The sequence below is a fragment of the Emys orbicularis genome, chromosome 5 (assembly GCF_028017835.1).
Source record: "Emys orbicularis isolate rEmyOrb1 chromosome 5, rEmyOrb1.hap1, whole genome shotgun sequence".
NCBI classification, from domain to species: domain Eukaryota; kingdom Metazoa; phylum Chordata; order Testudines; family Emydidae; genus Emys; species Emys orbicularis.
In genome coordinates, this window is record NC_088687.1 from 101,723,738 (window position 1) to 101,751,445 (window position 27,708).

Sequence of the window (27,708 nt, forward strand, 5' to 3'; positions counted from 1 at the left end):
CCACTTGTCAAAGATGTCCTGTACCATGGTGTCATGGAATTCCCACTCGTGGTCAATCATGAACTGTGTGCTGAGAAAAGTCTGCAATCACATTGTGTGTCCCTGGGAGATAGGCTGCAGATAACATGATCTGGTGGGTGATGCACCAGTTCCAAAGGGTGACTGCTTCGGAGCAGAGAGTCATCGACCTTGTGCCCCCGTTTGTTGCAAAGAGTCATGGTGTTGTCCAACATTATGAGAATTTGATGGGAACGGATGAGCAGGAGAAAGGCCTGACATGCCATCCTTACAGCTCAGAGCTCCAGAATGTTGATGTGCATTCTGGACTCCCAAAGAGTCCATGTTTCCTGTGTCATTTGTTCACCCATGTGCGCTCCCCAGCCTACAAGGGATGTATCAGTGATAACTGTCTTGTGCAGGAAGTGAGGGTGGGAAGGGAACCCCTACGTGTTCCCTCTACCAGTGGAGGAATGAGATTACCATGCGTGAGTGTGTGGGGGAGGACTGTGAGCACGCGGTCCATGGCATGATGGTTGGGTGAGTAAACCAACTGGAGCCACATCTGGAGGCAGCGAAGATGCAGATTTATGTGCATGAGGCCATGTGTCCCAGGAAGGATAGGAAAGTCCTGGCTGTGACTGAAGGACTGTTGACTACATGAGTTATGAGTTCTTGGTAGGTAGGCTTATGCAGAGACTGAGTTGATAGTGGCCCTAAAAAGTCTAGGCATTGCACTGGGTTTAAGGTTGATTTTTGGCATTGATATTGACCCAAAGAGAACAAAGGAGGATGAACAACATGGAGGTTAAAACCTGGGCTTCATGTCTGGACCGTGCTGCCAGAAGCCAGTCATTGAGATATGGGAATATGAGGACCCCATAACTCCTGATTTGGGTTGCTACAATGGAGAAAACCTTGGTGAAAACTCTAGGAGCTGTGGTAAATCCACACAGTTTATTAATATATTTAGCACAGTCACAAACACCCCAACTCAGTAAGGTAGATACTACAGAATGTACATTTGCACATCCATAAGGAGTATCAAAAGGGAAAAAAAAAAAAACTTTACTTACCAGAAAAATACTGAAAACTCAGTCTTCTCCCTCCCCACCCTCCACATGTCCTAGAGACCGTGGCCCATATCCTGTACTCTGCTAGGCTAACAGTCTCTGGGCCTTTAATTTGTGATTTCTAAACCAATAAGAAATGAAAAGTCACTGAGACTTTGACCAGCAGCTAACATGTTCCTATAAAAACTGTAGGGGAAGTGCTTTTGGGCACTCTGTCTAGGAGGAAAAGGGGAAGTAGGCAAAATAAATTGCTTCTGACAGAATAATAGGGACCCATAAAAAACAACTAATTACAACCTTGATGTCAAACACATGGATACCTGGGAGATGGTTTGGAATCTGGGGGAGCATGGGCTGTTATAGCAGGGACAAGGGAAAGACAAGAGAGAACATGGGTGGAAACCAAATCAGTATCTTACATGTGTATACTAAAGCAAGTAGAATGGGGTATAAGCAGGAAGAACTTGAAATGCTAGTTGTTAAACACAACTATGACATAGTTAGCATCACAGAGATCTGATAGGATAATACGCATGACTGGAATATTGGTATAGAAGGGTACAGCTTGCTTAGAAAGAACAGGCAGGGAAAAAAGGGAGGTAGTGTTGCCTTATATATTAAAAATGTATACACTTGGACTGAGGTTGAAATGGAAATAGGAGACGGACTTGTTGAAAGTCTCTGGATAAGGATAAAAGGGGTAAAAAACAAGGGTGATGTCATGGTAGGAGTCTAGAGGACTGGAAAAAGGGCAAATATAGTGCCAATCTATAAACAGAGAAATAACGACAACCTGGGGAATTACAGACCAGTCAGCTTAACTTCTGTACCTGGAAAGATAATGGAGCAAATAATTAAGCAATTAATTTGCAAACACCTAGAAGATAATAAGGTGATAAGTAACCATCAGCATGAATTTGTCAAGAACAAATTGTGTCAAACCAACCTAATAGCTTTCTATGACAGGGTAATAAGCCTTGCGGATATGGGGGAAGTGGTATTTCTTGACTTTAGTAAGGCTTTTGATACCATCTCACATGACCTTCTCATAAAAAAACTCGGGAAATACTACCTAGATGAAGCTATTATAAGGTGGGTGCATAACTGGTTGGAAAACCGTACATAGAGAGTAATCAGTGGTTCAGTGTCAAGCTGGAAGGGCATAATGAGTGGGGTCCCACGGGGATCAGTTCTGGGTCTGGTTCTGTTCAGTATCTTCATCAATGATTTAGATAATGGCATAGAGAGTATACTTATAAAATTTGCGGATGATACCAAGCTGGTAGAGTTTGCAAGTGCTTTGGAGGATAGGATTAAAATTAAAAATGAACTGGACAAACTGGAGAAATGGTCTCAAGTAAATAAGATGAAATTCAATAAGGACAAATGAAAAGTATTCCACTTATGAAGGAACAATCAGTTGCGCTCACATAAAATGGGAAATGACTGCCTAGGAAGGAGTATTGCAGAAAGTAATCTGGGGGTCATAGTGGATCACAAGCTAAATTTTAGTCAACAACATCACACTGTTGCAAAAAAAGCAAACATCATTCTGAGGTGTATTAGCCGGAGTGTGGTAAGGAAGACAAAAAGTAATTCTTCCACTCTACTCAGCACTGATTAGGTTTCAACTGGAGTACTGTGTCCAGTTTTGGGCATCACATTTCAGGAAAGATGTGAACAAATTGGAGAAAGTCCACAGAAGAGCAACAAAAATGATTAAAGGTCTAGAAAACATGATGTATGAGGGAAGATTGAAAAAATTGGGTTGTTTAGTCTGTAGAAGGGAAGACTGAGAAGGGACATGATAACAGTTTTCAAGTACATAAAAGATTGTTAAAAGGAGGAGGGAGAAAAATTGTTCTCCTTAACCTCGGAGGACAGGACAAGAAGCAATGGGCTTAAACTGCAGTAAGGGCGGTTTAGGTTGTACATTAGGAAAAACTTCCTAACTGTCAGAGTAGTTAAGCACTGGAATAAATTGCCCAAGGAGGCTGTGGAATCTCCATCACTGGAGATTTTTAAGAGCAGGTTATACAAACACCTGTCAGGGATGGTCTAGATAATACTTAGTCCTGCCATGAGTACAGGGGACTGGACTAGATGACCTCAAGAGGTCGTTTCCAGTCCTACAATTCTATGATGTGGCCTTCTCCCAAGCAGTAGAGGCAGGGTTGATGTTCATCGCTGACCGAGAAGGAATGCAAGGTAGAAGGCGCAGATTTTAAAGCCTGGGATCTTCAGTATAGTGCAGAACCCATGTCTGGATATGGGTGGGGGTGGGGGTGGGGAAGTTTACCAAAAAACAAACCCACAAACTATCTATTCTACTCTAAAAACTACTCATCTATCTAAAAACAGAAAGAAAAAAAGAGAGTGAAAAATCAGTAAAAAACTAACTATATACAACTTTGTTCTTTTGAAAGTGGGTCACATGCAGGAAGACACTAATAGTTCTGACCCAGACCATGTTGCAATGAGAAGGAACTGGAGACGTGGTTGGTCTGCCCCACTCTTTATCACCTTAGATGAAACCAGGTGGTGAGTCAGGGCACATGCACGGACTAACAGACACTACTTTTAAATTCTCCAGCACACTATTACTGAAAAATTGCTTACTTTCTCATTTTTACCATATAATGATAAAATACATCAATTGGAATATAAATATTGTACTTACATTTCAGTGTATTGCAGAGCAGTATAAACAAGTCATTTTATGACATTTTAGTTTGTACTGGCGTCACTAGTGCTTTTAATGTAGCCAGTTGTAAAACTAGGCAAATATCTAGATGAGCTGATGTACCCCTGGAAGATCTCCGAGTACCCCCAGGAGTACACGTACCCTTGGTTGAGAACCACGGCACTAGATGACCTAGATTAAAATTCTGGTTAAAACTGAACATGAGTTTTGTGATCCTGTTCCCAGCAGACATTTCTCACAAATATTCAACACAACTGGCAGGCTAAAGGCCATGGACTAGAGTAGTAGGAAATCTGCAGGTTAGGATTGAAATGCCTTGTGGGAGCTGTGTGGAGAAACTTGCACAGTATCTGCCTGCTCTGTGTCTGGCAATACTTGCCAGTAGCAGTACTATTATTCACATGCAGCAAATTCACATGAATACACAAATTAAAAGGCAATATTTAATATTATTGTGTAACATGTTCTAACTTTAATTGCCATGAAATGTCAGATAGCCAATAAGATTAACTCAAGTATTTACAGTACCTTGTATGGTATCCTTATGGAAGACGTAAGTATATACTTTATCATCATCGTAAGCAGCAAATACACCTTTATCTATTGGCCAATTTTCCCACAGAATGCCTTTAATGGTTGGTGGAAAATTTGGGATCTCATGCACACCATCATTTACCTACAAAAAAAAAAGTAATGTAAAATTATTTAGTAAGCAGAAAGCCAATGAGACACATTGAATAGTGTGATCAGTTCTGGTCACCCATCTCAAAAAAAGATGTAAAAGGAATAAGTGCTCCAGAAATGGGCGATGAAAATTATTGAGGACATGAAAAGACTTTCATATGTGTTGAAACTGGGAATAGTAGAATTATTTAGTTTAGAGAGGAGATGAATAACAAAAATAATGAAGGTTACTAAGAAGTAAATTGGGTTCTCCTATTTGCCTTTCTTATAATACAAGAACTAGGGGACACAGTGAAATACATTTATAACTAATACAAATTTTTAAATCACAACACACATTTGCCTGTGGAATTCTCTGCTAAAGGTGTTGAGTCCAAGAGCATAACAGGCTTAAAATATGAGACATGAATACGGATAATCAGAAAATACACAGTAACATTAGAAAAGATAAAGTAATTATAAACAGATATAACCAGTACGTAAACCAACTGTCTGAGGTTAAGAAGAAATTCTGCCCACGGGCAAGCTTGGTCTGATCTGGTGTGGCGGTTCTATGTCCCTATATTATCACTAGGCTATTCCCTCTGCCACCTCACTTTTTTTTTTGGTGCCAAATCAGTCCAACTGGCACCATACATAAAACACACCATACAGTAGAAATAACTTACAGAGAACTCTGCTTGTAAGTAAAGTGGAATGAATGTCCTGAATTGACTTACTGGGCAATACACAAAGCCATCACTTTTGTCATCAATGAAAACCAATCTGGTTCCATTGGGGTCTGGATAGATTTTTCTCACACTGACAGGATGCCGATATTCATTCACGTATTGCCAGTCTTCAATGTAGAAATAGTGAATAACACCTGTCTAATAATAAATAATAGAACAATCAGCATACTGGTACTACACAAGTAACTATAATGTAAACGATGTTGAGGTAATTCTTTTTGATGGAGTCACTCCAATGTTACTCCATTTTGGTTTGTCCTATGTTCGAGTGCTAAGTGTGAGGAGTATTTAAGGAAGAGCATTTTCAGTCTCTTTGGCCTTCTTTTCCCATTGGCAGCTGCTCTGGGGGAGATGGCAGGAGAATCTAGGGCGTTTTTTTGAGGCAACCTTGATTCTTGTGTGAATGTGTTCCCCTGGTTGCCAAAGAGGCAAAAGTACTCTTCAACATACTCTGGTAGAACAGAAGAGCAGAAAAAACACTATCTCTGGTCTCGTGGCTGAGCATTTCCCCCCACACAATGCAGCCCTGTAGCAAGGGAAAGCTGCAAAATCAACTCAAAGAAATTTACCCCCTCCCAAATATTTAGAATTCTGAGCCGAATTGATTAAAAACCATCTAGAAGTGGAATATGGGTTTAGAAAAAGTTTTGGCGAAAAAATGAGAGATTTCTCTATGCCTGTGGTCTGCAGATGAAGGTCTGCTACATTCTACACAGTTCTGGAAGCAGGGAGAATTCGATGGCTCTCTAGAGCAGGGTTTCTCAAACTTCATTGCACTGTGACCCCCTTCTGACAACAACAATTATTACACAATCCTAAGAAGGGGGATCAAAGCCTGAGCCCCACCACCCCAGGCTAGGGGGCCAAAGCCCAAGTCCTGCCATCCTGGCGGGTGCCAAAGCTTGAGGGCTTCAGCCCTGGTGGGTGGGGCTCAGATTTTGCCTTCAGCCCCAGCAAGTCTAACACCAGCCCACGTGACCCCTTTAAAACGGGGTCCCGACCCACTCTGGGGTCCCGACCCACTCTGGGGTCCCGACCCACAGTTTGAGAAATGCTGCTCTAGAGAAAAGGGCCTAGCATGTAGTATCCAGAACTATCAAATTTGTCTCTGTCTCCAAATAGCAAGTGTGACACTCTTAGAATCTGTGCACCTACCTTAGACAAAAAAGTGAATTAATTAGTTATTTAATTAATGCTATATTTTAATATGGAGAAATCTTTTAGGGATTCTTTTCATTTTCCTCTTATATGTACAGAAGATATTTTTAAAATCATATAAAATAGCCAATTGTAAAACTCTTACACACCCGATTGTTCAGCTGTGAATTCAGTATCTTATATTAAATCAGTAACATCTTAAAAAAATAATTTTAAAAAATGAAATAACCAAAAAGCCCAATAATTAATTGCAAAAATCACTAATGAACTTTTAACTATGTTACTAAGCCAATGATGGTGTTGGAGACTGAAACACTACCTTTCCTTTGGAAACCCAGCATATCATCTTATGTAGAGTAATTAAGGGCTCAATCCTTTGAAGTACTTTGTGCCCTGAACTTCCATTGAAATCAGTAGCAGTGGAACGGATTCAAAACCCCACAGGAAGTGATCATCACTTCAAAGGTTTGAGCCCATGGGATACTGAAGCTCTAACATCTCACTCAAAGGTCTTTTACAGGGCAACAGAATGTGCTACTGAACCATTAACTGGCCAAAAGGTTGTACATTTTCAAAACTTTTTCCTTGATAAAATGAACAAGAAAATTATTTACTTTACTTTGTGGTTTACAGTGGAAATAATATCACTACTATAAAATAAAGGAACAGAAGCTCTTCTGACAGTTTTAAAATGTACTAACAACTGTGCATGATCTTCTAAAGAAAACAATTCATACAAGTGCCAGACAATTTTTCTTTCTACTGCTTGTAATTTCTCTCATCTCTCTGCCTGATCATCTTGGTTATTCTAGTTTAGCTTCTGTTCAAAAACTTACATTAAAAATTGTGAGGAAGTTGTGGGTTGTGCCAACACATCCTTTGGTTTTCATATACCTGATGCCAGCCCAGATAATGATGTGTGGCTGTTTATCACCACTTCATTCATTTTCCAAGGTGCTTCTTCCGTTCCTTACACTCCACCAATGATGTCAGCCTTGACACACTGTATGTCCACTAACAAACAACTTTCTCAGAACTCCATTTCACATCACTCCCAACATATGAAATGTATTTCATGAGCTTATCCTCAAAGCCACCACCCTCTCTTCATTCAAATCCCTCTGATACAAGAGATTTTTCAGCTGCTCTATTCTGTGTAAGGAATAAGGCATTAAGAACATTGCCCTGCCATCACTAGCTGAAGAATCGAAATTAAACTTATTTAAATTAGTAAAAATTGGAGTCTTGACAGTGAATCCTAATGTTAAGATGCATATAAATGTATAACTGTTTATCGTTATATGGGTTTAATAACTAAGAAAGACAGTTTTAAGAGGTTACAGCCAGGGATAACAAGATGGTGGTCGCAGGTAATCACAGCCAGAGAAACTAACAGGGTGGTCTTGGAGTAATTTAGCCTATATCAAACAGGCAGTCTGAGGTGAGATAAAGATCACTCCAAAACTTGAAGGGAGGGGTCAGTTGAGCATGGCACAGGATTTCAACCAGGTCCAGCATTAACTGACAGATGAACTTAGCAGCTGTGATTGGTTTATAAGAACGGACCAATCAGAGTAGGCTTAAAGATGACTGGAGGAAAGGTATGCTAACGAGAAGGACTGAGGAAGTAACCAATCAGAATAGGCCAAGAAGCGTGTATAAGGCAGAAACTGAGACGCTTGAGTGTGTGTGTTTGTCATTCTCAGAGACTGTTGGAGTGCGAGAGCAGAAGGAAGAGAGTTTGTCAGCAGGAAAAGCCAGAAGAAGCAGGAAGAGAGCAGAAATCACTAAAGAAGGGAAGAATAGGGCTAGGGGTTTGTTGTGGCAGACCAAGCAATCACACAGAGGTGTAATGTCAACAGACCCTGGTCATCAGGAGGTGGGATTGAACATGGGATCTCTGGAGCTTAGTGCATGAGCCTCTACTGCATGAGCTAAAAGCCATCTGGCTGCTAGCTAAGGCTGTAGAGCACACTCATTTTATCTCTCTCTCTCTAAGTGGCCTCGGTGCCACTAGATGGGACAAAACACCACACCGAGGAGGTGTGTGGGTTACAGAGGCAGTAGCAGAGAACCAATGACAGCAGCAGCAGCTAAGAAGTAGCTGTGACAGAACAGAAGGACCATTTGACAGATCTGAGGGAAAGAAGACTGCAGAGAAGTAAGCATGACGACCATGGTATAAGGAGAAAATAGGATATATGAGTCTGTATGCCTGAGATACTAAAGTTGGATGTTTGTGTATATATGTTTGTTACTATGTATACAGTTTTAATATTTAAGTAAGAACATGCTGTCAGCATCCTACATGTGACTGATCACTGCAAGTAGAATGTAACCACTTAAATATATTTCTAGTTGCATGGTACACCTCTACCCCCATATAACGCAACCCAATATAACACGAATTCGGATATAACGCAGTAAAGCAGTGCTCCGGGGGGGCAGGGCTGCGCACTCCGGCGGATCAAAGCAAGTTCGATATAACGCAGTTTCACCTATAACGCGGTAAGATTTTTTGGCTCCCGAGGACAGCGTTATATCGGGGTAGAGGTGTTCTACGGTATTGGGTACTTTGATGTGCATACTTTTGCTAATAGAATTTGTGTTTGTTTCTTGATATATGCTTTTAAGATTTATTGTTATCAGAGAACATTGATACATTAAATAAAGAATATTTTCATTTTCAAAGCTTACTGCCTGAGTGTCAATCCTTGGAGTAGAAGGCTGTATCGGTGTACTCTCAAAGGTCAACAGAGTTAGTCTGTTCTGGGGAGTTTTCCAAAGCTCAGAGGGAAAAACCTCTGGTAAAACCGTGGCAATTCCTCTAGGGCAGGTCACCTCCTTTCACTACTAAAACCAGACAAATTGATGATTGATTTACTGATATAGGCAAGCCATTGTGGAGAGTCCCGAGTCTGATTTTTGGGGGTAACACCTTGTGAAGACACACTTCTGAAGCAATGTCTACAAGAAACTATCTCATTAATAGGTTGAGGCGCAACTCTAGATATACAGACAATTTACAAACAAAGCCAAACAAACTAAAAACCATTTTATAGGTTAGGATGTGGCTAATCATTACTTTGGGAACATAAGAACGGCCCTACTGGGTCAGACCAAAGGTCCATCTAGCCCAGTATCCTGTCTTCTGACAGTGGCCAGTCCCAGGTGCCCCAGAGGGCACCCTTTAATCCCTCCAGTTTGTATGTCTTTTTAGACTGTGAGCTGTTGGAGGCAGGATCTGTGCCTTTATGTTTGTAAAGGGGATGGCATGTGGTGGATGCTACTCCTATGCAGTTGTCACATAATAGTCCCTCATAATCTAGGTTATCTTTTTCCTTCAGGTCTGTAAGGTTCCCAGCACAATGGGGACCTAATCCTTGATAGATGCCCCTGGGCACCACTGTAATACAAATAAATAATATTAAATTCAATATCAGTTTTGCCAATGACTTCAATAAAAGCAGGACTTGGCCTTCAGTTACGAAGCTGAGCATCAACCAAAACCAACTGAACCATTGTAATGTGCCAGTGCAACTGCATCACACGCAGGCCTAAATAATTAAGGAAGCTGGCTGAAATTTTGTTTCTGTTTCCCTAAAATATAGCTTGCATACAAAGTAAGTCTTTGTACACTGCATATCAGAACCATACACTTTATGCCTATTGTATGAAGAGAAATAGTCCAAGTAATCAAAAACAGAAACTTATTGAATCTAAGAAGAATTTGAGACAAGCAATATACTTACATCTGTACCATAGATGAGGAAATCACCAGTAAGAGCATGGCACAAGATTCGACATTTATCATCCACTGCTGGGAAAAGTCGAGTCTCTCGTTCTTCCTGAGCATCCAAACCTTCACCTTCTATCTAAAGCATAAGGAATAAGCAAAACTGAAACCACCACCACCACCACCAGCAGCAAGATATTAATGAATTTTGTCTGTATGAAGCAGACACTAAGGCATTACCCTAGCTGTTATAACTAGCTCAGATTTGCCCTTTCATATGTACCACTTACAAACCACTAGCTGCTCCCCTAAGACCCCATACAGAACTTCCAAAGAAAGCTTGTTAAACACCTCATAAGCTAGCACTTTCTTCTCATCCACTGCCACTTCAAGACAGAATATACACTTCTGCAAGCCACCTGTAACTCAGTTGTTCTCATGTTTGCTACTAAACTAATTTTTTGGAAAGTTTTTAACTCTTACCTCGGTTAGTTACATCTCCTCACCCACTCAGCACCTAACTTCCACTCAGACCAATCTTACTACCATTAGGACTCAATTTCTTCCTCAGTCTATTGCCACCTCAATTCAGCTGGCCTTTCAGAGTTCAAAATCTTCTGTATACTTACCATATGCAACTGGACTTTACCCTCAAAGAGTGCAGCAGCATAGTCAGAATTAAGATATATACTGGTTACTGTCCCCAGATACTCCATGTCTTTAAGCTTTTTTACACCTACAGAATTTAAAGGGGAAGGGAGGGGGAAAAAAAGATAAATTATGCATGGTCCATTTTCTGTTCTTCTTACCTACCTGAGTAATTCATAATAATCTAAGAGGGCAGGAGAGTAAAAGATGGAGAAGTAGGAGGAACTCTTGACAGAAACATGGGAGACTATGAGAAAGCAGCTGCATCCTTATGTTACTAAGGGTTAAAAGGGACCCTCCTTTCCCCAACGAAACCTCACTAACCTACGGTTAGACCATCTATGACTAATGCTGGACTTTTTTCCCTTTAGAGTGATCTTTTTATTCATAAAAGATTTTGAATTGACAAGTACTGAGACTTAAGTCTGCTGCCTAAAAAAAAAACAGGTATAGCACAAGCTTTTCTACTCTGCCCCACCAATCCATCTAAACTCTGGATGGAACACCTATAGGAATTTGAGAATAGTTTAGTCTCCATGTTTATGCAGTCTTGGCCTCTCTGCTAGGACTGCCAATATGGACTGAGACCATCTACTAATTTTACATAAGCCAAACAACCTTCAGTTGGTAGTGACTTTCAGGCAACAACAGCATGAGCTGCGTTTGACCTGATGACAAAGAATGAAAGGCTTCATCCAACCCTGGGAATCCTGAATTTTTGTTCTAATTGCCTCCATAATGTCTTGTTTGTACTAATCCAAATTCTGGGAATCCAATGTGCAGTCCTGAATTTTGGTGTCCCATGAGATTATACAATAACAACACCTTGCACTAAGTAGGATATTAGAAGAGTTAAACAAAACACCTGTTTTATAAAATGGACATATATTTAGCAGATAATGGATGATAAGATACTTTAAAATAAGAGAACTACAGTCATACTTACTATTCTCTCCAAGTACATAAAACCAAGCACGATTATTCATTCCTACAGCCAAATGATAAAGACCTACAGCAACAAAGTTTGGCTCCACTTCAACAGAAACTGTGATTGGTAGCTCCTATAAGAAAATCATACCAAATTTTCTCATTGTTACTACTTATTTAAAAGTTACATCTAAATTAAGTGAAAAATTAATAGGCTAGCATACTGCTTCAACATGATTGGCCACAGTAACTTCAAGAAGAGAAGTGAGGTACGCAATCCGTGTGCCGCAAGCATCTCCAAGGATTGGAAGCTTTGTCAAGAAGACGTGGAGTGAGCCTCTTTGTGTAGACACTGCCAACAACTGCCCATCATCTGTCCAAGCCAGGTGATCTAGACCTAAAATATTGAGAAGCTTTTACAAGAACAACAAAAATAGCTACTTGGTTGTCAGTAAAATCCACAAACAATTCTATTGTTTTTAAAATGCAACCATGTCAAGGTTTCATTACTTAAGAATATTTTTTCTAGGGTTGTCAATTAATCGCAGTTAACTCACGCAATTAACTCAAAAAATTTAATCGCAATTAAAAAAATTAATCGCGATTAATCACAGTTTTAATTGCACTATTAAACAATAGAATATGAATTGAAATTTATTAAATATTTTGTATGTTTTTCTACATTTTCATATATATTGTATTCTGTCTTGTAATTGAAATCAAAGTGTATATTATTCTTGATTACAAATATTTGCACTGTAAAAGATAAACAAAAGAAATAGTAAAAAGCAACAGAGAGTCCTGTGGCACCTTTAAGACTAACAGATATATTGGAGCATAAGCTTTCGTGGGTGAATACCCACTTCGTCAGACATCTTAAAGGTGCCACAGGACTCTCTGTTGCTTTTTATAGATCCAGACTAACACGGCTACCTCTCTGATAAAAGAAATAGTATTTTTCAATTCACCTCATACAAAGTACTGTGTCATGAAAGCGCAATTTACAAATGTAGATTTTTTTTTTGTTACATCACTGCACCCAAACACAAAACAATGTAAAACTTCCGAGCCTACAAGTCCACTCAGTCCTACTTCTTGTTCAGCCAATCGCTAAGACAAACAAGTTAGTTTACATTTATAGGAGATAATGCTTCCTTCTTCTCATTTACAATGTCACCAGAAAGTGAGAGCAGGCATTTGTATGGCACTTTTGTAGCCGGCATTGCAAAGTATTTATGTGCCAGATATGCTAACCATTCGTATGCCCCTTCATGCTTTGGCCACCATTCCAGAGGACACGCTTCCATGCAGATGATGCTCGTTAAAAAAATAATGTGTTAATTAAATTTGTGACTGAACTCCTTGGGGGAGAATTGTACGTCTCCTGTTCTGTTTTACCCACATTCTGCCACGTATTTCATGTTGTAGCAGTCTTGGATGATGACCCAGCACATGTTCATTTTAACAACTCTTTCACAGCAGATTTGACAAAACACAAAGAAGGTACCAATGTGAGATTTCTAAGGATAGATACAGCACTTGACCCAAGGATTAAGAATCTGAAGTGCCTTCCAAAATCTAAGAGGGATGAGGTGTGGAGAATGCTTTCAGATGTCTTAAAGGAGCAACATTCCGATGCGGAAACTACAGAACCCGAACGACCAAGAAAGAAAATGAACCTTCTGCTGGTGTCATCTGACTCAGATGATGAAAATGAACATGTGTCGGTCTGCTCTGCTTTGGATCGTTATCGAGCAGAACTCGTCACCAGCATGGACACATGTCTTCTAGAATGGTAGTTGAAACATGAAGGGACAGCTGAATCTTTAGCACATCTGGCATGTAAATATCTTGTGACGCCTGTTACAATGCCATGCAAATGCCTGTTCTCACTTTCAGGTGACATTGTAAACAAGACGTGGGCAGCATTATCTCCTGCAAATTGTAACCGAACTTGTTTGTCTGAGCGATTGGCTGAAGTAGGACTGAGTGGGCTTGTAGGTTCTAAAGTTTTACATTGTTTTGTTTTTGAATGCAGTTATTTTTTGTACATAATTCTACATTTGTAAGTTCAACTTTCACGATAAAGAGATTGCACTACAGTATTTGTATTAGGTGAATTGAAATATACTATTTCTTTTGTTTTTTACAGTGCAAATATTTGCAATCAAAAATAAATATAAAGTGAGCATTGTACACTTTGTATTCTGTGTTGTAATTGAAATCAATATATTTGAAAATTTAGAAAACATCCAAAAATATTTAAATAAATGGTATTCTATTATTGCTTAACAGTGTGATTAATTGCATGATTAGTTTTTTTAATTGCTTGACAGCCCTAATTTTTTCACACCCTTTGTATTTAAGTATAAAAACCTATGTAGAATGGAACAGAAATAGTTTATCATCACAGACCATAACCCGCTAATTTGGTCTTAATTTCAGAGTGAATTTTATCGAAATTCACAATAAATGAATCCAATATTGAAATAGGAGGTAACAGTGGCAGGGACTCCTGCTCCAGAGATATACATACGCTTAGCACAAGAACATGCCACTCAGAAAAGCAAAACGGGAAAAAATAAACACACTATTATTTTAGTAATTTGAATATATCATGCTATGGATTCAAAAATACTGGACAATCAACTGTTTTGAAAAACAGGATCTCTATGTGTTTTGTTAAAAAAAACAAAAAACAAAAAACAAAAAAAACCCCCAAAAGCTACGTTAAATACCCAGTTTGGCAAACAGACCATCTCATAATACATACACATTGAAAAGGAGGGAGTTAACAATAGTCTATATTTAGACAGCTTTTCAATAAATATTCTTCTCTGTACATTCCCTCTTGTAAACATATTAATGTAAACAAAATTCTGTTTTACAGCTTTGGAAACTTTATCATACCTTTATTTTCATCATCCAGGTTTATTATAGCATACATTTCTTTCAGTTCTGACAGGTCATGAATCTTAATGCTAAAACAAAATATAAACAGTCACTACCTTTACTAGTACTATCATCCTAACCATCATGAACTCAAAGTAGTTAGTGAAGAGAGATACGCTCATTATGGAGAAAAAAAATATTAAAGGGAGAATGGAAAGTGCTTTAGGTTCCCCAAATATGTAGTTTTTGAAAAAACAGACACTGTCAACCTAGATGTTATATACTTTAAATTAATTTTTACTTGGCTTCCTATATACACACACTAGAGAAATATTAAACTGAAATCATTTCCCAAATCAAATGTGTCTGACTCCTTGTATGCATTTTAGTTTTTGCACTGAACACTGAGGCTGGTTGCATAGACGTCATATTATTTATATGATCATAGAGTGCTCTTCCTGGACACTGGGAGAATGACAGACTGATCCATCCTCTCATGGGACAAAAATATTGAGAAGTGGAAGAGAGACTTCTCCGTTCAGGACTTCAAGGATGGGAAAATAACACTACCCTTTCTCATGTGGCTCTGTCATGATACACTCATGTGCACACATAGAAGCACCTGATGGGCTAACACTGAATCATGGACCTAAGCAACTCGTTCCTGGGCCACAAACACTAACATCAGTTAAAAGTTGCTAAATTCAGAGCGCAGGAGCATGAAGTCTTTGTGTTGCTACTGCACTGTGGAACTTTCCTACCCTGCTGCACCACTTGCTTAACCCTATTCTGGAGGGATTATCCCTAAGTAAATTACCTTACAATAACTGGAATCCTTCAAGATGTGCTGTCCGTATATATTCTACTCTTGGTGAGCATGTACCCCATGTGCTTGATATTGGCTCTTTTTGCCAGGTGTATCTTCTGGGCAGGGCCGGATTAAGACCTTTAGAGGCCCTAAGCACTGAAAAGATTATGGTGCCCCCCCATATGTAATTCAAAATAAAAACAATACTATATCATAAAATAAAATTTTAATTTTCAAAATGACATAAAACTTACATGTATGCTGAAATTAAAATAGCTTCTTTCTAGATTTTCTGATTGCAAAATTCTGGATAAGTTGATCGAAGCTGACTCGATGAAGCATGTCTGCTTCCATACACAATAGGGAAAGTGAATCAAGTCTGTCCTGTATCAGAGGGGTAGCCGTGTTAGTCTGAATCTGTAAAAAGCAACAGTGGGTCCTGTGGCACCTTTAAGACTAACAGAAGTATTGGGAGCATAAGCTTTCATGGGTAAGAACCTCACTTCTTCAGATGCAAGTAATGGAAATCTCCAGAGGCAGGTATAAATCAGTGTGGAGATAACGAGGTTAGTTCAATCAGGGAGGGTGAGGTGCTCTGCTAGCAATAGAGGTGTGAACACCAAGGGAGGAGAAACTGCTTCTGTAGTTGGATAGCCATTCACAGTCTTTGTTTAATCCTGATCTGATGGTGTCAAATTTGCAAATAAACTGGAGCTCAGCAGTTTCTCTTTGGAGTCTGGTCCTGAAGTTTTTTTGCTGTAAGATGGCTACCTTAACATCTGCTATTGTGTGGCCAGGGAGGTTAAAGTGTTCTCCTACAGGTTTTTGTATATTGCCATTCCTGATATCTGACTTGTGTCCATTTATCCTCTTGCGTAGTGACTGTCCAGTTTGGCCAATGTACATAGCAGAGGGGCATTGCTGGCACATGATGGCATATATAACATTGGTGGACGTGCAGGTGAATGAGCCGGTGATGTTGTAGCTGATCTGGTTAGATCCTGTGATAGTGCTGCTGGTGTAGATATGTGGGCAGAGTTGGCATCGAGGTTTGTTGCATGGGTTGGTTCCTGAGTTAGAGTTGTTATGGTGCGGTGCGTGGTTGCTGGTGAGAATATGCTTAAGGTTGGCGGGTTGTCTGTGGGCGAGGACTGCTTAAGGTGGTTGCGTGGTTGCTGGTGAGAATATGCTTAAGGTTGGCGGGTTGTCTGTGGGCGCTGTCTGTAGTTGGCTATCCAACTACAGAAGCAGTTTCTCCTCCCTTGGTGTTCACACCTCTACTGCTAGCAGAGCACCTCACCCTCCCTAATTGAACTAACCTCGTTATCTCCACACTGATTTATACCTGCCTCTGGAGATTTCCATTACTTGCATCTGAAGAAGTGAGGTTCTTACCCACGAAAGCTTATGCTCCCAATACTTCTGTTAGTCTTAAAGGTGCCACAGGACCCTCTGTTGCTTTTTACAAGTCTGTCCTGACACCTTGTTGTTCTCTGAGGGATTTTTATTCTTTTCAGCTGAGAAAAAGAGTGTTCTGCAGAGCAGTTAGTAATCATCAATGTTAGAAAAATACGTAGTGCGATCTCTACATTTGGAAATACACATTGTATTCCGTCTTTCTATATGGCATATTTGTTCTGTTCTAAAAGCTACTTCTGCATTCCTTGATAACGCCCTGACATGTTGGCAGCGTTGTCATAAGATTGACCTCTGCACTTTGAGAAATCTATTTTGCAAACTTGGCACAAATAATGCAGTACTTGATTTGCCATTTCTTCACCAGTGTGGCTTTTCAAATTGAGGAATGTTATAAATCGTTCAACTGGTTTTCCATCTGTGGGAGACACATATCTTAGTACAATACTCAATTGATCAATATGTGAAAGATCAGGTGTAGAGTCGACAGATAAACTGAAGTACCCAGCAGTACTTATTTCATCCACAATAGCTGAATGAACTTTGTCACTCATTAGACCAATGAGTTCATCACATATTGTCTTGGATAAGTATGATGGGTTACCTTTGCTAGCATTCCCATTTTTGAGATATGGCCTGCTAAAAATGGTCAAACTGAGCCACAAGCTCCAACAATCCCAAGAAATTTCCATTCTGCAATGATCCAAATGTGTCAGACCACGTTCAGCTAATGTTTGAATAACAGCTATAACACGCTGCAAGACATGTTGCCAGTATTCATGCTCCCCTTTAATTTATTCTTCCAATTTTTGTGTCAATCCAAAGCCCTGTCTTATATTTAAATATGTCAACACTGAATCTCTGTGAGTAGTGCTATTTTCATGTTGTTCAATTAAAACAGTATTCCGCCAGTCACTAAATCCATCTGCAGCAAACCGGGATGTTGAAGGTTTATATGCAAAAAGTTTGCAAACAAAACAGTACACAGACCCTGTTGATGGTGAATATAGTAGCCATTCTCGAGTGTATTTCTCTTTCTATTCGCTTTCATGCCGAAAAATATTTTTTGTGGACAATATCTTGTTTGTTTGCCATTGGTAAAAGTCCGACGTGATTTCTCAAATGGCCCAGTGTGGTGTTGACAGTCATTTGGTCCACGATCTATCCAGTAAGCTACATCATCGATACTGAAATCAACCCACATACCAGGATCTTTTCTCCTATTATTTACAGCATGATCAGGTTCAGTCTCTGACACATCCACATCTTCTAGAACAATGTCTGTTTTACCACCAGGAGTAGGATGATCAGTTACAGTCTCTGATTTCCTTGCATTATTTCGATCTACGTTAGTAGGACGCCCCCCTGGTTTAGGTGGGGATAAGTAATAAAAAGAGAACAGAAAAACGGGGGAAGAGTGTGTAGTGGAGTGTAAAGAAGTCTAACAAAGTTCTGATTTTTCCCATGAAGACTACTTCAATGCTTTTTTTGAAATATCGAATATCAAATTTAAAAAAAAAAAAAAACTCATTTTTTTTGGTGCCCTCTGCTTTGCTGGTGCCCTAAGCACGTGCTTAGTCTGACTATTGGGTAATCCAGCCCTGGTTCTGGGGCCACACATGTTCCTTAAGTGTCCACATGCTCCAGGACTGAGAGCACAATGGGCAGTGTGTGCCCAACTGCCACTTAGTTCCTTTGCCATCACAGACTCCAGGTGTTATAGGATTCCATAGTAGCAGGGAAGGAGGGAGGGTTGTAGAATATATATGGACAACATATGTCAAAGAACGCCATTTACTGTAAGTAACTTTTCTTTCTTTGAGTGCTTGTCTACATATATTCCACTCTTGGTGACTCACAAGCAGGAACCTAATGTAAGGAGGTGGGTGCTTGGAGTCTACTTAAAGATTGCAGCACTGTTCTGCCAAAAGAAGCATCAGATTTCAATGCTTCCACAAGGTAATGGACGTATGAACTGTATAAGTATGAACTGAACCCCAAGTAGCTGCCCTGCAGATGTCTGGAATGGGTATAGTTTGCAAAGAAGCTGCAGAGGCTGCCTGGGCCCTGTAGAAAGAGCCTTAATCTCAGCTGGAGGATATAAACTAGCTAGCTCATTATAGGCCCTAATACAGCCCTAATACATTACAGACCGATATTCTGAGCTTGTATCACTTTACTCTTCATTCTGTCAGCAAATGCTATCTTGTGGAAACTCTGAAAGTTCTGGACCTTTCCAAAAAAAAGGTCCTACAAACATCATGGACTGCAAGCTGAGAAATCCTAGGTCCCTGGGAAGGTGCAGGAGAAGAGGTTTTACTCTGGATGGTGGTGCAGAAGTGTGGTGCCTCATATGATGAAGACCTCAGGTGTTTCAAAAGAGCCATAATGGAACATTACATGGAAAAGGTCCTGGGGACCAGAGAGAAGGGGACCAGGGCATATGTCTACTCCCATACCCCCTATATGATACAGGCATGAATGAAGCCCTTGACTCTCTTTCAGACGCATAAGGATCAAATGAGGGGGTCCTTGGTGAATATGTAGGGGATCCCTCCCTGTTGTGTTGGGAATTTGATGAGAAGCAAGAGCACTCCAGATCTAAGTGGGAGGCTGCTGAAGCTAGTGTCCTAGGTTGCAACGTTAACCTGCATTGAGCAGACCACCCAGTACTGACATTGTCATTCTGGTGGGGAAATTTGGCTCTGTGTAAGATTCTGGCTCATCAGGACATGAATATCCTTTGATACAGCATGCTTCTTCACTATAGAGAAGGATGGTGCCTAACCTCGGTGTGGGGATGGATAGCACCAGGGTGGATTGTGCTGACATGTCCAGTGCTAAAGTACTCGGTGTCGAAGGAAACAGTACCAAAGAGACTGGTATCAAAAAGGGTTGGTGAGGCAAGAGTTGGTGGCGGAGCACTTGGTTTTGAAGTAGCCCCGATGCTCTGGTCTCAGAGGCAGCTAGTTTTGATTCTTGAGATGGTGCCAGAGTTCTGGTAACTTGCCCCCTCAGAGTTCTAGAGGTACTCAACTCAGACGAAGGAGTCTCTTTAGATTGGGAGTGGAGAGGGAACTTGGACCTCTTTTTACTAGGAATTCCCAGCAGGGATCTGCCCCTGCTCTTCCCAAAGGAGTGATGCTCCTTTTTCTCCAAGGTTCTGACCTTTTCAGTTCTACTCACATCCATAGCTGGGACAGTCTTAGAAGATGGGGCCCACAAACTAGAGTAATTGGAACTCATATAGGCTAGACTGAAATCAAACCTGCCTGGGGAAGGAGGGGGTTCTCCCCATCCTGGATCAGAGGCAGGCTGCATAGAGCAGTCAAATAAAAACAGATTAAGGTGTGCCTCTCTTGCCTTCAAAGTCCTTTTAGAAAAAGGACTTGCATTTATCAGGGATATGACCTTCCCCAACCAAAAAACGCATATGGGATATCCATCATTAACTGATCATGGCACCTCACAAGAGGAGCAATACATAAAGCCAGGCAACTTCAGATGAGACCTAAGCCTTGGTATTAGGAAGAAGCTCCTGATAAGAGAGAAAATGAAAAGAAAACAAGGACGTAAACTACCAAAACTTGCCAACAGGCAAACTATCCTAACTAACAATAATATAGACAACAATCCACAAAAAGTTGATGAAAATTGTGTCAAGACACTAGGGAGCTATATCTCACAGATATTGGCAATGGTGATGGAACTGAGTGGCACTAGGGCCTGCAAAACCCGTAATGCCTTTGGTATGTGAGCAGAATGACACTCACCGTGCCTGTGCAGCCCCAATGGACACTGCTGGCCAAAAGACTCCAATCTTGAGTGCCTGGGATGTATATGCATCAACAGTGGAATATATATGGACAGGCACGCGAAGGAGAATGAGAGGATCACATTCAGTCTCCATATCCATTCAAACCTTGGCCTTTCTGTTGAGATTGCCAGTAAGGGTTCCAATTAGTAACAAATGTGGTGGTGGTTTTGGTGAGTCAGACCCTCATCTACTAGAGACTGGACTCATTTTAATTAAGCTACTGAATAACCACCATGTGGAAACAACTGAATATGAAAGCGGGATGGATTTAAACTAGTGATCTAGAATTGAAAGACTCAACAGCTTAGTACTCAGCTCTTTATACCCTCTGATGGTTGATGCTATAGTGCTGTGTCTTTGGATTCCAACTGTTGTGCCCTTCAGTTCTTGCATAATGTGAATGGCATGCATTACCACTCTGGTTTCAAGACATTGATCAAGGAAGCGCTCTCTGCCAAAGACTGATATCCTTGTGCCACCTGGATGGCAGGTCTAGTTTTATTATTTGCTTTACAGTAGCCATTGCTGAGGCCCCAACCATGATTAGCTTAATTAGAATATAAACTCTAGCTGGCAGGGGCCACCATTTTGGAGTCCATCCATCCAATGCCTAACATAATGCAACCCTGAACTCTGGGTCAGAGGTCTTTAGGTGCTACTGTAGTACAAATAATAAATATTTATAATCAGGACTCCGTTGTGCTAGGTGCTGTACAAATACATAATAAAAGACATGCAGACAATTAATCTGTCTGTTTGCTCACAGTGTGAAAATCCAACTCTCACATTAGGCCCATCATAGAAATTGAGATTATCTTCTTGTCTATTTCTGAGATAAAACTCTTCAAGGATGGTGGCATGGTCTCTCAGTGGAGGGTCCCAGCCTTTGAAAACTATTCCAGGTAGTGGTTTGCCCAAGCCAGAGTTTGTTCAGCTTCAGAGCAGGATGCATGCATTTTAGCTTGTTCTAAAGAAGTCAAGTTTTAGACATCAAACAAACGGAGGGACTGTCTACACACAGTATTTGTATCACTATACTCGTTTAAAAATAGACACAGTTAAAATAGTACAACCTCCCCCCTCATGTGGGCCCAGTTATACAGTTGATATAACAGTCCTTACATCAATATAACTTATTTCTGTAAATTCAGCTATACTGATATAAACACCTTTATACTGGCTAATTGCATCCACACTTTTAACTATGTTTGTTTCTAAACAGATATACCATTATACTGTTACAAAAATGGTGTGCAGATCAACCCTTATTATCCCATAAATGGGTTAAATTTTCTCAATAGCACATGAAGTGGATTAGATGAACAATTCCTACTACTGATAACAGGCATTCTGTGTCTAGTCTGTAGCACACAATAATGAAAGTATGTCACTAACACTTTTGTATTCAAGTATCACATTAGCCAATACAAAATAAACAAGATATCAAAAGTTAGAACAATGAAGAAAATAAATAATAGTGTTTGCTTTAAGACACTTGCTATTTCAGACATTTTATAAACAAATATGATCACTTACCAGTTGTCTCCACATGATGCAGCTTTGTTTAGTGATTGTGATATTGCAATGCTGGTTAGGTTATCCTTATGATTGCGAGCTTGAAAAATCTCTTGACCAATCTCACGAATGTGTGTAGAAATAACAACAAAGCACCCACGTGAGAAGCCAATCATGATGTAGCCATCACCATACCTATAGCAAAACCAACATTTAAAGAGAGAGAGATGGCTGGGCAGCCTGGCTGCATAGAAAGTAACGCAATATGAGAAAAAACTCCTGAGCAGGATGAAAGTCAGATTGCTGAAGAAAGAAAGACAGAAATGCATTGAGTCTTCCTACAGCAGATATAAAAATACTTGTTGGTGGGAGAGGTGTCTAGATCTCCTCTCCTCATTGAGGTCCTCACCATAGGAAAACAGCAGACAGGAGGCTCCCGGGAGCAGCTTGGCTAGGGGCGGCTCCAAGGCAGGGAAGGGGGGTGGGGCAGGAGCAGCAGTGGATGCAGACAGCAACAGAGCAGCACAGCAGGGGGGAGGAGGGGCACCCCTGCTCCGGAGACACCCTCTTAGAACGGCACCCCTGGGCCGTTGCCCAGCCCACCCAACCCTAAGGCCAGCCCTGCTGGGTCTGGTACTAGTCAATATTTTCATTAATACTTGGATAATGGAGTGGAGAGTATGTTTACAAAATCATGAGGGCTGAGGAATGGGCTGGGGGCAGAGCAGGGGACATAGAGGAGCGGTGGCTGGGGCCAGAGCAGACCTGCGGCTGGAACTGGGATTGGGGCAGAGCTGGGGAGGAGCGGAGCTGCAGCTGGGGCCGGAGCTGGGCTGGGAATGAAGCGGGGCTGGGTGGTGCTCCCTCCCCACCCCCTATGGGAACTGGCCCGGGCCCCACCATGCACTCGCTGAACATTCCTCCATGTCCCCCTAGAGGGGCATGCCCCCCAGTTTGTGGACCACTGCTTTAGTCTGAAAGGAATATTGTATTAAAAAGATACTGTATAAACCCAAAAATCCTCATGTGATAGTGTGATAAATACCAGAAATGAAAATAAATTAGAAAGATAAAAACCTCAGGTTTTTCTTGCAATATTAAGAAGTTAGTGCTTACTCACCATCTATAGGTTACAATGTTGCCATAGCGTTGCTGAAATTCCAGATCAATTGGGTTATCAGGATCATTCAGATTAAAAAGAAACAATGTTTTCTTGCCAACCACCACGCTTACCTGCCAATTGACAAAGTGAAAAACACACCCAGTGAGAACGCCATTTTAAAATAAAAACACTACTGTTTTTACTAAAAGACAAAGCTTTTATCCTTCAGAATTCAGTTCAAGGTCTAGTTCCACTGGTCAAGTTATAACTTAAAATCAAAGGATATTGTGTTTTTTGGGATGCAGAGAATTGTCATCCATAGAGTGCAAGGAAACAGTATCACAGCTCTGGTGGCTAATGTTAGTCAATGATATAAACAAAGCTTCTAAACAGATAACATTTCTAAACATAAAAAATATTTAATAATGTAATGAAATGTCCTTAAAAGCTATTCAAGTAATTTTAAAATGATTTCCTTAAAAATTATGAAGACATACAATTTAATATCTATCTAGATAAATGCTTCTTATTTGAGGAAATCCACAGAGATGATGGATTTTGTCTCAGTTTTCAATGCTCTCTTTTTGCATTCTCTGGCAACCAAATAAATAGCATTACTATCAGACAAAGTAGAAGCTAGCTCAATGCAGGGTAACACAGGGAAGGGAGATCATCAGAAAATAGAGGCTTATTACTATAACAACTATAACAAGAAAACAAGGAAGAACTTGTTTTATGTCTCATGCTTTGTGTTTGCTTGGATTGACAAGAATATTAAACAAAAAGATTAATTTTCTATCTTAATTTAGATCATTCTCTGTTTGCCCTCAGTCTAAAAGTGAAGCACTATTCATGCTAACGCCTATTTTAGGAGTATTAAAATACTAATAAACCCCCTCCCCCCAACCCTGTTTCTTAACATATTTGGGGGAAAAACCAAGCCCCAGTGCAAACCCAAAAAACGGTAATAGCTGATAACAAGAGATTTGAGTTTCCCCAAGTCTGAGTGTGTGTGAATCCAAAGATTTGGCCTCAGCCCATCTCTAGTCATAACCTCTTAAAGCATTTAGTTCTTAAATGTGAGTACCACTAGTCATCGTAAGAGCTAAAGGTCTGAAATGTTTAAGAATTACTATTATTTTAAGCTCTTCTTCTAAAGATACCACAGCAACTTTACTTTAGTTTGTAGTATAGTTTGTTTATTTTAATCAAATTAATTCTTCCTTTTCAGATAACGCCATCTGAACCTTTTAAGTAATACTGTATGCTAATGTGGCAGAGACAGGTAGGGCATTCTGTTTACATTCAGAACAACATCTGAGATGTGCTGAATGGTGTTGTGCATTGGTTTCATACAGTCTGCTTACTGTGCTTTCCCTGGTTGATATTCTTTCATCAGTCTTCATCACTGAGAACTGCATATCACTGGGATCCGATCTCACTGAAGTCTGCGAGAAGGAAGTCCAGATTCAGATATTATTTATTTATGTAGCACAGTGTGCCAAGCACTGCACAGATAAGGTAAGAGGACACTTATCCTATCTAGAATATTTTGGGTGTTAATGCAATATAAATAAATAAATAAATAAATAAATAAAATTACAACAATTCCACTATTCTCCCTTTATTCACAACTCCAACATCCTTTCTTCATTAATAACAGAAGAAAGAAAGGAAAGGAAAGGAAAGGAAAGGAAAGGGAAAAGATCAGTTTTGATCATGTTGAGCTTGAATTGCCAGGGAACATCCAGGTTTAGATGTCTAAAAGGCAGTTACAGATGCAAGTCTAAATAGAGATGAACAGGCAGATCTTCATGTTGTTTTGTAGACAGGGTAGTAACTGAAGTGGCGTGACCAATTGAGGTCATGCAGCAAAAGAATGTAGTGGGAAAAGAAGACAGGGCCGACATTTAAAGACAAAAGCGGATGAGATGAAACAAGCAGCCCTGTCTACTCACCCATAAGGAGATTCATGTTGTATTTATATAGCTTTGCTTCCATATGAATTCCAAAGCCATTTACTATATACAAAATACAGCCAAAACATAGATTCATTTGAACTCTCCCCAGACTAGGGTCCAGCTAAAGAAAAAACAGGTACTTATCTGTACTGTAACCATTGTTCTTTGAGATGCAGGTGCAGCCATGTATTCCACTCAGGTGTACACATGCCCATTGCACTGAAGTCGGAGAACTTTGCTTAGAACTGCCCATCGGACCCCTCCTAGCCACTCCCATAGCTATTTAAGGGCAGCACCACCCCGACCCCTCCTTAGTTCCGTCACACGAAGTATCAAGATTTGAGACTCCAATGCAGAGGGGACAGAAAGTGGGTTGTGGAATACACGTCTGCACTCACATCTCAAAGCACAACAGTTACAGTACAGATAGGTAACTGTTTTTCATCTTCGAGCGGTTGCAGATGTATATTCCACTCAGGTGACTCACAAGCAGTAACCGAAGAGGTAGGGCTTAGGCATGGGCTCTAGTTAAACAGCGACTGGATGACTGCCTTTCCAAAGTGGCATCTGACTGAGACGCAGTCAAAACAGCATAGTGTCTTGTAAAAGTACGCACAGAAGACCAGATAGCAGCACTGAAAATGTACAGAAACATTACTGAGAACAACAGAAGCTGCTTGGGCCCTCGTTGAATGAGTCACCAGTGTCTGTGCAGGAGCACTTGAGCTATCCCATATGCTGTTGTAATGCAGACAGTGATCCATCTGGAAATCATCCATGTGGAAACCAACTGACCTCCTTCATCTGATTCCCATAGGAGACAAAAAGCTGAAGTGATAAAATTCTTTAATCCCTTCCAGATAAAATGCCAAGTAACGTCTCACATCCAATGTATAAAGGTGCTGTTCATCTGTATTTGAGTGCGGCTTGAAAGAATACAGGTAAGTAGATTGTTTGATGAAGGTAAAACAGGGAAACCATCTTAGACAAAAATCTTGGATGCAGCTGCAGAGTCAGTTTGTCTTTGAAAAATTGCATATATGGAGACTCTGCCATCAAGATCTGCAGTTCACTCACTCTCCTTGCGGCAAAAGAAGCAACAGAGAACAGGTTGCTATGGGCTCAAACGGAGATCCTATGAGGGCAGCAAATACTATACTAAGGTCCAACAAAGAAATCTCTTCTTTCACAGGTGAAAAGAAATTGACATCTCCTCCACTACCATGAAGTTTGAGAAAATTGACTTCCCTTGGATCGGAGGATAGAACACCAAGATTGCCGCTAAATGGACCCTCAACAAGCTGAGAGATAGACCAGAGAATGAAGATGTAACAGGCAATGCAAAAATGTCCTGAATACAGGCTTGCCTCGGCTGAATTCCCCGGGCTAGTGACCAAACCAAAAAATGTTTCTACTTGGCCAAATAGGCAGCCCTAGAGGATGTTTTTTTACTACTAAGCAGAAGTTGCTGAAGTGTTTCCGCACACTGTCCTTCCTCCTCATCTAACCATGAGGTGCAGACTGCTCAGCACCGGATGCCAAATTTGACTGTGGTGTCGAATCAGTAGGTCATGATAGAGGAGAAAAGAACTCGGAGGTCAAATAGGTAGATTGAGAAGGTCAGAGAGCCAACATTGTCTTGGCCAAACTGGTGCAATGAGGATCAATTTGGCTTGATCCAACTTCAGTTTGAGAACAACCTGTGGAATGAGTGGGATTGTGGTGGGAGACATACCTCAACACTGATCACCAATTCAGATAGAAGGTGTCTGTTAACGAGACCGGACTGAGACCTGCTTGAGAGCAAAATTGACAGCACTTCTTGTCTTTTGTTGCAAAGCAATCAATAGTCAGAATGCCCCATTCTCTGAAGATGGATCTTGGCATACTACCCTTCAGAGACGATTTGTGATTCTGGGAGAAATTTTTCCTGAGGTGATTGGCCAAGTGATTCTGAGCACCCGGAACGTGAGCAGCTGTGGGAGTGATGTTTTCCCTGATGCAAAATTGCCAAAACTTTATTGCCTCCTGACAAAGCTGGTTGGAGCAGGCTCTTCAGGGCTGTAACTAGGGTGGGGCGAGAAGGGCAATCGCCCAGGGTGCAGAGCCGGGGGGCATTGACCCCTCCCCCAACAGAGGTCTGGGTGGGGAGCAGAGGGAGTGGTATGGAGCTGTTTCTTCTGCTGACAGCTGCCTATCCCCAGTGCCTGGGCTGGGCACCAAGCTCAGAGCTCAAGTTGCATGACCACAAGCCCTGCAGCCACAGGGCTGGGGCAGGGCAGTCAAGGGGAGCAAGGGATGGTTCCACCCTGCACGCCGGGAGTGTGAAAAGAGTAACCTGGAAGCAATGGCAGGTCTCTAGGTGGGGACCGGGGTGTTACCAGGCTGCTGAGAGGCAGATGCCCAAGGGGGATGAGTACTGCAGGGAGCACCTCAGGGAGCATCACATGGCAGCCAGGCTCCATGGGCAGGGGCCAGCTCCAGGAGGTGTTGCAGAGGCATATCAGGTGCAGATTGGAGCTGTGCTGCCCACCCTGCC

General features: G+C 40.9%; 1 protein-coding gene across 1 annotated transcript in view; it reads right to left on the minus strand.

Annotated features, from left to right (window-relative positions):
- Window positions 1–27,708, minus strand: part of WDR19 (WD repeat domain 19) — an 85,612-nt gene that overhangs the window by 52,446 nt on the left and 5,458 nt on the right. The window contains exons 2-11 of the mRNA XM_065404994.1: window positions 24,576–24,656; window positions 23,227–23,339; window positions 22,128–22,301; window positions 14,569–14,639; window positions 11,883–12,055; window positions 11,678–11,792; window positions 10,713–10,819; window positions 10,100–10,222; window positions 5,178–5,327; window positions 4,303–4,450 (exon numbers count right to left, since the gene is read on the minus strand). Coding sequence (XP_065261066.1) covers window positions 4,303–4,450; window positions 5,178–5,327; window positions 10,100–10,222; window positions 10,713–10,819; window positions 11,678–11,792; window positions 11,883–12,055; window positions 14,569–14,639; window positions 22,128–22,301; window positions 23,227–23,339; window positions 24,576–24,656 — 1,255 coding nt within the window. The remainder of the gene's footprint in view (window positions 1–4,302; window positions 4,451–5,177; window positions 5,328–10,099; window positions 10,223–10,712; window positions 10,820–11,677; window positions 11,793–11,882; window positions 12,056–14,568; window positions 14,640–22,127; window positions 22,302–23,226; window positions 23,340–24,575; window positions 24,657–27,708) is intronic.